Here is a 12,708-nt window from a genome sequence, read left to right on the forward strand (position 1 = left end):
CTCTTTATAAAATCCCCGTATTTTGTGTGTGCATGTCAACAACCTAATAAGTTCCAGTAGTAAAACCGACCTATGACTGAAGCCCCAGATAAAGAGGATTTTAAAAGAAAATCCTGAAGAGCTGGCATAGCTATGAACCTTATTTTGCAGTAAAACCCTTTTGGTTTGATTTATCCTGATTCATACTACTTAATTTCATTACCTTCCTGGTTCTGCCACTATTTGCATGACCTCGGGCAAGTAACTAAGATTCTTTGAGCCCGATTTAACTCTAATATCTTCCTCCCAGTGGTGTTGTTGGGTTTAAATGGTTTCATGTTTAGCATAGAGCCTGGCCTCTTGTAAGCATTCAAAATGGTAGCTGTCATTATCAACAATACCATTTTTACGTAACTCAGTCCATTTAATCAAAATGTTTGGTGCAGTTATATATGTAGTAGATAAAGCTGAGGCATGTTTGGCTCACAGCGATTTTCTTTTCCACATGTATAAGGAAATACATTAAAGGTAAGGTGAAAGGATCTATGGCAGTTAACCCCTTCTATGCCTTTAAAATATTCCAGGACTCAAAGACGTTTTTTCTTTCAAACTGATTCTGTCATGGCACAAGCATCATAAATATGAATTAACTGTTTCACAAGGAAATGTCTTTCATGCAAAAAGATTTTGGTTTCCAACCAAAACTCTCGTTAGAATGCAGGTCCCACGCCTACTTCATATAAGTTCATTCAATCAACAAATACACGGGTCCTATCCTTAATCTGCTAAATGTGGCTGTAACTAGTAATCCCGCTATGTTTCTTCTGAGACTGTATCTCACCATGTGTTGTCACTGAGGCTCCAGTGATGAATACGGCTCAGTCCTCTTCTTCAAGGCACTCAAGGCCTAGTAGAAGAGAATCACAACATACAAATAACCAGTAAGTGGAACTCAGTGTGATTATTTGCTAAGGCAGCATTTACTGGTAGGACACAGAAGAAAGTGATGGTTTCTGCCCTCTTAGGGACTGGAGAGAGGGAAACTAAAATCGAAGGTTATATATAAGCTGAGTCTTAGAAGTCAAATAGACAATTCAACATAGCTCATGAGCTGTTTCCTAAAAGAACTGGTAGAGAATTTCAAATTCCCAATATCTTTAACCTTGTCTTCTCTTTCTATATTAGGTAATAATGTGAAGTGTTTATTGTAGACAAATATTATCACAAGACTTAATAATTATTATTTACATTTATAAACACTAAGTGCTATGGCCCGTGCTTTACATTTAGTATCCTTTATATCGGTTTTTTGGAGCACCTTTACAATTTAGCTTTTTTAACGGCTGTATTGAGGTAACTTACAAATCACTGCACATATTTAACGTATATAATTTGATTAATTTGGACAAGTATCCTTCATCTTTTAATCTTCACAACAGTCTTATGAGAAAGGTGCCTTTTATCTCCATCTTTTAGGTGAGGAAATGAAAGCTTAAAGAAGTGAATTAACCTTCCCAGTATCATACCCTAGTAAGCAGGGCTTACTATTTTGGATGCAAGTACAGGCAGTTCTGATTTCAGTGTCTCTAACTCTATCCATTTAAAATCCCATCACCTCATCAAATAAGTGATTTTTATTTGCCTCTGTTCTCTTGAAATCCTTTTCCATAAATTTACACAATTTTTATAGAGTTGTACTTAAGATATAAGTACAAATTTGGGTGCCTTCAGGAAGATTTAAAATATTTTTACATTTGTGAAAAAAGCCACATCATTTTTAACATACTTACTGAATTGACTTTGTCTATATGATCTGTTAGCATTCACAGATCTAAGTAAGTAAGGTCAGTTCCTGTTCACCTGGGGTCTTACCTGACCACAAACTGAAAGTGCACTAACCAGGCTGCTAAAAGAATGTTAATGGAAGCTAATTTATAATTCTTCTCTGCTCTGCTCTAGTCAGAAGTAGCCTGGAGACCTGGCCAGCTTGGTTGCCACAATTTTCAAGGGACATTAATAAATTAGTGAGCCCTGTGAGGTTAGGGAGTGATGCAGTAGTAAAGATCTAGAAACTGTGTCACTTTAGGACACTGAGGATGCTTTAGACTGGGGAAAAATTTTGAAATGGAAAATCATAACTCTTTTCAAATACTATTGTGATGCACAACAGAGAATGGCCTGACTTTGGGTGGGTTCAGAGGACAAAACAAGGACTGGGTGGCTGAAATGAGAGGGGTGTAGTCTGGGGTCCAAAATAAAAAACACTCATCTAAAAGTTAGAGCTGTCCAGTGAGCTTTTAAAAATCAGTATATTTTACTAAGCTGTAAGTTGTGTAATTACACTAATATCCTAGCAGGTGCTAGCTATCACTCTGCTTTATATTATAAATGGTATTATTTTATATTATAAATTATTATTTTACATTATAATTTATTACATTATAAATTATATTATGCATTTATTTTCAAGTTTCTGCCCACTTAATTACTATGCATATTATGCAGCTATTGAGTTTAAATATTTTTAAAATGTACAGAGTGTATAAATTAGATAAGCAGATATTGCCCCCTCCCTCCCCTACTACAATGCCTCTGCCCCCGGTTCCTGTCTACAGCTGAGGGATGATGAAGGACGTTCTAAGTAGCAACGAAGTAGAAGCAAAGACATTACCATGGTACCCTGTCTTATTGTCTTCATTAGACTATAAGCATCTTGAAGACAGGGACCCCCATCACAGTGTCCTCCCCAGAGCGGACATTACACTGCATGATGACTCAGATCAACAGACACACTGAAGGGCAAAACAGGAACCAGCAGGATGCCTTGCACATGAGCCTTGACTGCTGCAGGTATTTCCAACCATTCAGGGAGCTACATCGATTCCAACACAGCTCCTGTGGTTTCTAACCACAGGATTAGGTGTGAGAACTGGAGGACTTTGTTATTTTCCTCATTATGTAATCTGAAAATGTTTCCAGCTATGGTAATTTCCAAAAGAATAAATAAATCTAAATCTGTGCTCCTTGGTTTTCATATGAGGTTCATATTTATTCAAAAGGAAAATAAAGTTAGTTTAAAATCGATTCAGGCTATTTTTTTCTGGGCACGCCTACCATGATTCAACTCCCTATGGACATTATTGAATTTCCCAACACTGTAAATATTTATCCAGTTAAAATATATCTATAATTATATGAAAGAAAGAGGTCTTTTATGTTCAAACAATGTAGAGTAAATGATCATATGCAGCGTTTTACTCATCTTTGCCAGAATAACAAGGCTGCTTTTAATTGCCAGAATTCAAATTATTTTAGTAAACCCATGCCTGTGTTCTGTGTGCTTAACCTTCTCACATATTCATCTCTCAGATATGGAAGTGAAGCAAATCAACAAACGTGCCTCCGGCCAGGCTTTTGAGCTGATCTTAAAGCCGCCATCTCCTATCTCAGAAGCCCCACGAACTTTAGCTTCTCCCAAGAAGAAAGATCTGTCCCTGGAGGAGATCCAGAAGAAACTGGAGGCTGCAGAGGAAAGAAGAAAGGTAACTTTTTTCCATGGGTTTTTACGTTCCGCTCTCTCTTTTCCTTGCCTTCTCTCTCTCCTCTTCTCTCTCCCTTCTCTCCAACCCCTCCGCTTTCACACACACACCACACACACACACACTTCCATCAGAAGTTCCAGGAGACAATGATGCCTGAATCTGCACATGGAGGTCTTCTAGACATAGATCCAGGCTACTTCAAGTAAAAACTGCTGCTTTGAGGCTAGTTAAAACCGAAGATCTCAGACACTGAAAGAACTTCAGTGCCCTCCCCCCATCTTGGACCCATTTTGATAAAAGCCTCCCTGCCTTAGCCTATCCTTGCTGTCAAGAAAGCACAGCCTTAGGTGCCGTAACTCCAGGGATTGTGGTGGAGAGAGGTGCCCAAGTGGTGAGTCCTCGCTCTCAGACTCTGCGTCCTGCCCCAAAGCATAGTACATGGTTTTCCTCGGAACTAGAAAGCACCAGACACTCCCTCTGAGATATTTCCTGCCCAGAAACGCTGTCCACCCCAGGGTAAGGGCCAGAAGCTTGCCCCTGTCCCCAAGGCCTCACTCCCTGTCCTTGAAATTGGTTCTTCCAAGATCAGAACCCTCTCGGGAATATATGAGTATCTTCCTCTACCCATTTCTAAGCCTTGATGGCATTTTTTCCTTTTTTCCATTGGTCCTTGTTTGTATTAAAGAACTTTTCCTTACAGAGCTAAATCTTTAATTTTCCACAATCAGCTGAATAAGAAAAGCCAAGGGTATTAAAAATGGAGGGCATACAGAAATCCCTAAGACTGTATACATAGAGACAGAAGTTATGTCTGAATATGTGTGTATCAGCTGTGTGATTATGGGGCTACATCCCATCGAGACGCTCTTGATTAACCCAAATGAATTACTGCAGGTAATTCATTCCTATGTTGTATTTTCCACTGACTTTATCACGATATGTTTTTAGAATCATGTAGCCACTAAGAATATGCTCCATGCATGGTCTCATGATTTAAATGGAAACTCTGCATTTATAAGAATTTTTAAATTTTATTTAGATGTTTATAAAAAGTTAGCCAATATATTAAACACTTCTATGTTGGATATTTACAAAGGAAGGGAAAATAGCCCTTCTCCTAAAGACTGAATTCTCTAACAGGGAGTGCAGAACAAACCCAAATGTGTGTGTATGTATATGTTTTATATATACCTACATGCACACACACACACAAACACACTCACACATATGTACATACATAACTATAGCATCAAATAACAAGGCTCAGAGATTATAAATCCTAGATTAAGTTTTCTGAACCAAAAATACTTTTTGTTTTAATCTTTGTGGTTGGAAAATCTTCTCATATTGTGTAACTTTCTGATCACAATTTCAATTTTTACTCAGGTGAAGTTCTCTTTGCATCCAGTGAGTATTTCTTTACATATTATTTATTGTATTTGACCAATTACTGTTGTTATAAATTTGGATTTCAAAGGAAGGAAACTAAGCTACTAACCCAAGCAGACATACAGGAAGTTGCTTTAGAAATATTTATCATTCTTCTTGTTGTCATTTATAGCTTTCTTCTCATAGTAAAACTGAATTAATGTATTCAGAGTTACAGTCCTTCGAGACTGTCGCCAACAAATATGAATAACTAACTACAATAGTAGAGAGCATGTTACAGTCAAGGTAATTTAAGTTCTCACCGAAGCATTGGCATCATATAGCTAACAGTTGTAAGTAGAGGTCATAGGTTGACATATGGAGATGCCATTACTTGATTAGAAGTCAGTAACTGACCTGAAATTGAAAATTAGAGATGAAAATTCAACATCATAGTTCAGAATGTTGCTGGTATATTTAATTTGAAGGAAATTATTAAAAGAAAAAGAAGAACACAGAGATGATCACAATTAACTGGACGTTCTCATAAAATTCCCTGAGTTAACTAATTACTGATTCTGGTAAAATTCATGTACCCTGACAACAATAAATTATCAACAATTACACATTTAAACCATTGAATTTAACTAGAAATTGGCCACGTGGCTAAAAGACATTTGCAAGTGTAATCATCCAGCATTGCGACACCCAGGAAAAATATTCTTTAGAGCCCTTTAAAATCAGTATTCTGTCACATTTCTGCTCTTACTAAAATTTTCAAAACAATGATTTTCAAAAAAATTATTATATAGATGATGTCCAGGTACTAGGGTTTTAATTAGAAGAAAATACAACTAATTAACAGAAAGTGACAGCTTAAGAAATCATTGATTGATTTTTTTCTATTGGGTTGTACTGACTTAATTAGCACTCATTTGAAGAACTGTTAATTCTCTTTAAAGAGAATTCTTTAAATTCTTTAATTCTCTTTAAAGAGCCTGTAGCAAGTGCATATATCTCAGTAACTATCTAAGTGAGGATATGCATATAACCAAAACCCAACTCAACTAAATGAAGCAAAAAGAGGGTATGGGACTAAAATCCTCAGAGTGGTTACAGCTTCTAAAACAGCTTGATCCAGGAGCTCAATATTTCTTTTTACATTTATCATTTATTTCTGCAACTAATTGGTCTCAATACCAAGGATTTTTTGTTTCAGTCAGTCCCAAATTATTTTTCTCACAAATTAGCAACTCCAGCAGAAAAAGAGCTTCTCTTTCCTAATAGTTCTAACAGAAGTCTTAGAATTGAGTCTTAGTGACCTGTGCCAGGTCACATGCCCAACCCAGTAAGATGGTACTAAATAAAGCAGGACAAAGAGAATTGGTAGTCCTGGGGCAAAAAGTGCTATTCATATGGGGTGGTCAGAAAAGGCCTCTTGAATATGAGAACATTTGAAAAGAAGCATGAAGATAGTGAGGGAAAACATTTGAAAAAAAGGCAAGAAGGTAAGGAATGAGCCATGGGACTCTTCTCTGGGGAACAGAGTTTGAAGTAAAGAGAACAGCAAGTGCAAAGGCCCTGAGGTAGGAGTATGCTAGGACTATTTGAGAGATAACACAGAGGACAGTATGGTGGGAGCAGAAGGAGCAAGGGGAGACTGAGGTAGGAACTGAGGTTACAGGTAGCATTTTTAAGGACACTGACTTCAAATGAAAAAGAAGTTCATTGGGAAGATGAAACCATTTCACTCCTTGTGAATCACAGCCTCTGTTCAGAGAAATATCTGCTTTAAAAAGCTGGGTCACTAGAAAAATAAATAGTGTTAGATAAATAGAGAAGACATGAAAGTGTGCTAGATGTAGAGAATGGTTCCAGAACTAAGGATACCCAGAGGTGAGAGTGCAGAAAGTGTGTTTTCAGGGCAGTGGGTAGACCAGTAGTTTGGGCTAGTGGCCTTGGGTAGGGAGTTGGAGAGTAGTGAGGTGAGATCGTGGAAGGCCTTCAATGCCAGGTTAGGTGTTCAAACCCCATTTAATCTAAGAAATGAGGAGTCACTAAAGGCTTTCAAAAATACTCAGATGTCCAACCTAGCCGAGTGACCGGCAACACTCATACTGCCCTGGTTCCATTTCCTTTCCGACAAGCTAAAAGTGTGTAAAGATTCCGCCTACCAAACATAATACATTTAAATAAGTATTAATCAATTCCCTTTGTCATGGTTATAATCAAAGCATCTATAACTGCCAATTAATATTTTTGATTATCATAAAATAAGCATTCTCTCACTAAATTAACATAATTCTAACTCAAAATAAGGATAAAGATAGACACAGAGGTATTTCACAGAGGTGAAATATGACTTCTGATAGGGTTTTTAAAACAAAAAGGTTATGAGACCCCTCCCCGTCCATTAGTACCCTTGAAAGACTTGCTTCTGGGACCTGAGTTTAGAGATCATGTCTGGGAAGCAGTGACCTACCTCGGCCGTGCTGCTGGAGCCTGCTGGATTTAGAGCTGGAGGGCTGCCACTGACTCATCTCCATGTGGGCTCAAATTCACTTTGTGTTCAATGTGTTGGCAGTTTCCCCAATTCCTCACTCCATCTGTTGATACTATTGCATCACTGACCATCTGATCACTACATTAAATGCTCCTCCCTTAGGCTCCTTTGAACCAGAATTAATGCTCCATTGATTAGTTGGTAGATTATTACAAAAGGAATAAGTCCTTTTCCTGATTTTTTTCTTCCTTCTTTGATTATCTCCGAGAATCAGTATTCACCTCCATGAGACCATATTACCTCAAGAGGTCAGATTTGAAGCTCATTATTTGAAATTAAAGTTTCCATACAGCAGCTTACCCATGTGGATGAAATGATATGAACACTTCGGTTATCCATCCACCCATCCATCTATCCATCTATCCATTTATTCATTCAACAAACATTTATTTAGTGAGAGGCAGCAGAGCTAAGCTAACCATACATTCCAGTTGGCCCAGGACAGCCCCAGCTTATTCCTACTGTTTGGTTATCATTATTATCTCAATCTCATAAGTATCCCAGTTTGGACAATAAATTATGTGATATGGCAAGACAAGCACAGTGTTTAAGAGCATCTTTAAAAGCATAGTGGTTAAGAACACATGGTTAAGAGAATGCCTGTGATCAAAGTCTGGTTTCGCCACTTAATAGCTGTGTGACCTTGGGCAAGTCACTAATCTCACTATGTCTTATTTTATCCATCTGTAAAATGAGACTAAAAATAGGACCTACATCCTGGAGTTATGGTGAGAATTAAAAGAGTTATTCCATATCACAAGCACTGTGAAAGTGTCAGCTATTAATGTGTAAAAACACATCCAATTCCAACCTCACAGAGATGATGATCTAGCAAACTTAAGATTTTATAAAGAAAGCTTCTCATTAACACAGATGCTGAAATGTTACTATATAATACATTTCATAAATATTTTAAACATTATAAAATATTAGTTATCAAATTACAAAGGTGGTTTGATAGGTAACAAATATATAAATAGTTCAGCCCAACTAAAAGTGGCTTGAAAAAATTAGTATTATTAAAAAAAAATGATGAAAACTTAAGGAATTGAATGATATTGATAAAATCTCATGCTAAAATCAATTAAATTAAAAAGAAAGTTATTCAAACCACTCCAGTAAACTATAATTGGCATACTAACAATACTGGCACAATCCACTCCAAAGTCATCGAACCTCCGAAAGAAATCTGTGTTGCTTATTTTTAATAATATGGCCTCGAAGTGGACCATTGTTGTCACCAAACATGATAGACTTAACCTTTTCCATTTGTCGGCATCTCACATTGTAGATGGCAACTAAAGTCGAATCCAGTAAAAGAGGGGTGGTTTGTATAGCAATGATTATGAGCTAAAGTGCTGGATTATTCACAATTCAACATTCAGGAAGCGTTCTGCTCCTTAGAGAATGTGACATATGGTCCACAGACTCTTCCCGTGTGTGAAGAGCACCCCCGTGATTCTTTTCCTAGGAGTTAACCACAGTAAATGCACTACAGACTCTGGCAGAAGGACTCATTCTAAAGGTGTTTGGATTTCATTCATTTTAAATTTCTTATTATGCTTCTGATTCTTCAACACAAAGTGAATATTAAACCCTTTTGTTTTACATAATCATACTCAATCATCATATTTAACAAGGCCTTATTTGTGACTTTAGCTGGGTTAATAATGTATTTTCATTGTTAACAGTAAAGCAAATAATTAGAGACATATCATCTAACCTACTACCATAAAAGCACTTAGGTACTAGGAGATCTAGCGTGAGATAAATGGTTCCAGAAGGCAAGAAATATATCCAAATGATGAAAAGGGACAAGAAATAGAGAGGTATGGGGACCTCCCGGCAGTCTAGTGGTTAAGACTTCACCTTCCAATGCAGGGTGCGGGTTCAACCCCTGGTCAGGGAGCTAAGATCCCACATGCCTCGCGGCCAAAAAACCAAAACGTAAAACGGAAGCAATATTGTAACAAATTCAATAAAGACTTTAAAAATGGTCCATATCGGGCTTCCCTGGTGGCGCAGTGCTTGAGAGTCCGCCTGCCGATGCAGGAGACGCGAGTTCGTGCCCCGTTTCGGGAAGATCCCACATGCCGCGGAGCGGCTGGGCCCGTGAGCCATGGCCACTGAGCCTGCGCGTCCGGAGCCTGTGCTCCGCAAATGGGAGAGGCCACAACAGTGAGAGGCCCGCATAACGCAAGAAAAAAAAAAACAAAAACTAAAAAAGAAAAAAAAAAAAAAAAAAAAAAAAAAAAATGGTCCATATCAAAAAATATATATACTTTAAAAGAAAATAGAGGTAGAAATGTGTATACTTCAGAACACATAGAAATAAAAACTAGCACTATCTAAAATATAGTCTTAAATCTCCTCTGTGTACAAAAGTAAAATGAGTTTTATTATACCACTTAACTCAAATTTATCTTCCATTTCATTATACAGTAATTAAATGCTTATACTCAGTAATATAAGAAATGGTAATGAACCTCTTTGGAAAGTTATATAGTTAAAGTGTTCCTAAATGTACAATAATTCTTCTCACCATCTCATTATTTTTCCCTTCACGTATGTCTCTTGTAATTATTTCAGTGATACTGAGTTCAGTGTGAGGAAATTTATGCCTAGAATAGGTGTTCACCATCCTTGTGGCTCCGCTATTACAATAGCAAGATGGAGATGTTCTTCATCTTCCAGAACATCATGCTGGATGTCTTAGCTCTATACATACTTTGCCTTGACATTCGCATTATACCTGCATCATGCCCTCATTTTCTATTTCCGCATTTCAGTGACCTTCAACATTAGGTACGTGCTATTCAGAAATGCTCCTCCATGGCCAGATCCTTTTCCCTTAAACAATTTAGTTTTAACAACGTTTAGCAAATCCCACCTCTCCAGCCTCCCTATAAGTCAATCAAGATTCCTTTCTGCTAATCTGTCCAAACAAGGAATAAAGTAAGAATACCTATTCGACCACGTAGCAAAAATTTTACTCCTACTGAAATGAAGGAAAATGCTTCTACTTTTATATATCACATCTTCACACTCATTTTCTGTTTTAAGGCAGTTTTCTGGACAAAATACTTATTTGCTTATTGATAGAAATATTAGAATCAGGACCAGTGAGGCTGTGACTGGGGGGATTAAAGCTGTATTCATAGAATCAATTTCTCCCCAGGAACAAAGTTAGAGGCTATAGGTGGTGATATCTGGAGGCCAGGCTATGTAAGAAGGGAGAATTATGACTCTCTGCCGCAGTGGAGTTCCAGAGACCTAGGAACTGAGTTCAAAGTCCTCAGGGCTGTTAGCTCCATGGAAGAATTTAAGAGTTGAGTACGTATGAGGAAGAATCAAAACAGGGAGGCAGATGTATTTTCTTGGTGAGGAATTCTTTCCATAATCAACTTCTCATCCTGTATTTTTTGTTTGTTTTGTTTTGTTTTGCGGTATGCGGGCCTCTCACTCTTGTGGCCTCTCCCGTTGCGGAGCACAGGCTCCGGATGCGCAGGCTCAGCTGCCATGACTCACGGGCCCAGCCGCTCCGCGGCCTGTGGGATCTTCCCAGACCGGGGCACGAACCCGTGTCCCCTGCATCGGCAGGCAGACTCTCAGCCACTGCGCCACCAGGGAAGCCCATCATCCTGTATTTTTTTTCCATGGGCTTGAGCTTTAAATATTTGAAACATATATAATTATCAGATCTTACTAATGCATGAGTTGAGGCAATGGTGGTTATAACAATCCCTACCAGTGCGTAAGGAAAGGCTCCATGGAATCGAGTGGCCCTGAAGGGTGGCCTGGCCCAGTTAGGCAGGTCTTCATCATTGAGCAGCGACCTCACGTGAGAACGTTCTGTACTGCCTTCTGTTTCTGTTTCACCCCATTAATTGTGCTAAAGGAATGCACTTGACACCTAGGCTGGGTAATCTCATTTAGCCCCAGTGGCTGCAAAAGTACTAACGCCATTAATTGAGGCATTTCAAACTGAGCCAAATGCCGCACTCCACAAATGCAGTAGGCCTCCCTCCTTTCGTGATTATGGGCCCCCGAGGGAGTCTGTATTCACACAGACCAAATGTGTCCCACCAAGGCAAGAGATCTGAAAAGGAATGTATTGCTCTATTACCCTTTCAACGCCAAGGCCTTCCCTTCTCAATCCTATTCCCCGGCTGTCTCCCGACTGGTTTCAGCTCTTTCACAAAAGAAAATTAAGAGCACAAATATAAACATCAAATTACAACACGATTTCACAAAGTGCCAAAGTTAATTTGAGCATCTGAAAATTAAAAATGACGCAGTTGCTTCTGGATAACTATCCATGGTAACTCTGCGAGAAAGGGCCACAGAAAAATCCAGGTAGATCCTGTCCAGGGCAGCGCTGGAAGCACTGATCTATGGGAGAAAGAGGAGGGGAAAGGGACTTACTAACTTACCGAGCAGAAAGTTCACGTATCTACTGGCTTCAGCAGCCTTGGCTGATGGACCATGTCGTACAGAGGAATACAATCTAAAAGCACTGCTATAGAGGATTCTGAAAAATTTTGTTTTGCTTTATTTTGATTGATTTGGTGTTCTTTGGTTTCCTGAAGCTGCCCCATCGTTTTCTGCCCATTACAAGAGACACCTAAGGCCCCAATCTTATCCATAATTCTTGGACACATTGCACCCTTGTTTTGTGATAACCCAGACTTCTCTCCCTCAAAATGTTTTCTGGACTTAGGTTACATAAATTGAATTGAACTTTCTGAAATGAAAGATCAAAGTCATTTCCTCTTACTTCTTTGTGGTGCTTCCTTAACTGTGAAAATTCTTAGCAGTACAGCCCCATTCAGTGTACGTGTGCTGGTGGAGAGGACGGAGTTAAGGAAGGGCTGACTGTCACCAACCACGAGGACACCTGAATCTACTCACTGTCAATAACTAAAGGAATGTGAACAGATTTCCTGCACATGTGAGATAACCAAGACTCTACATCTGAGTTTAGGTGTTGCAGGAGGTTCAATTGCCATCCTCTCCTGTCACAAGTGCTTTGAGTTTTCCTTTCAATAATAATGGCTGCCATTTGCTCAGCACTAACTTACTCCATATTAGACACTGTGCTGAATACCTAGCAAACATTATTTCATTTGATGCTGGCAAATAGTCCTATGAGATAGCTACTATCTTTACACATATGCCAAAAAAATAATTTCATGAAGACTTTTCTCAGAGAGAAACTTTAAACACACACACACCTCTTGTCAGTCTCTCTTTCCC

General features: G+C 38.6%; 1 protein-coding gene across 1 annotated transcript in view; it reads left to right on the forward strand.

Moving 5' to 3' along the window:
• The window catches only part of STMN2 (stathmin 2), a 54,114-nt gene that overhangs the window by 29,869 nt on the left and 11,537 nt on the right, over positions 1-12,708 (forward strand). The window contains exon 3 of the mRNA XM_007451728.1: positions 3,349-3,521. Within this exon, the coding sequence (XP_007451790.1) occupies positions 3,349-3,521 (173 nt within the window). The remainder of the gene's footprint in view (positions 1-3,348; positions 3,522-12,708) is intronic.

The sequence above is a fragment of the Lipotes vexillifer genome, unplaced genomic scaffold (genome assembly GCF_000442215.2).
Source record: "Lipotes vexillifer unplaced genomic scaffold, Lipotes_vexillifer_v1.1 scaffold359, whole genome shotgun sequence".
Lineage (NCBI taxonomy): Eukaryota > Metazoa > Chordata > Mammalia > Artiodactyla > Lipotidae > Lipotes > Lipotes vexillifer.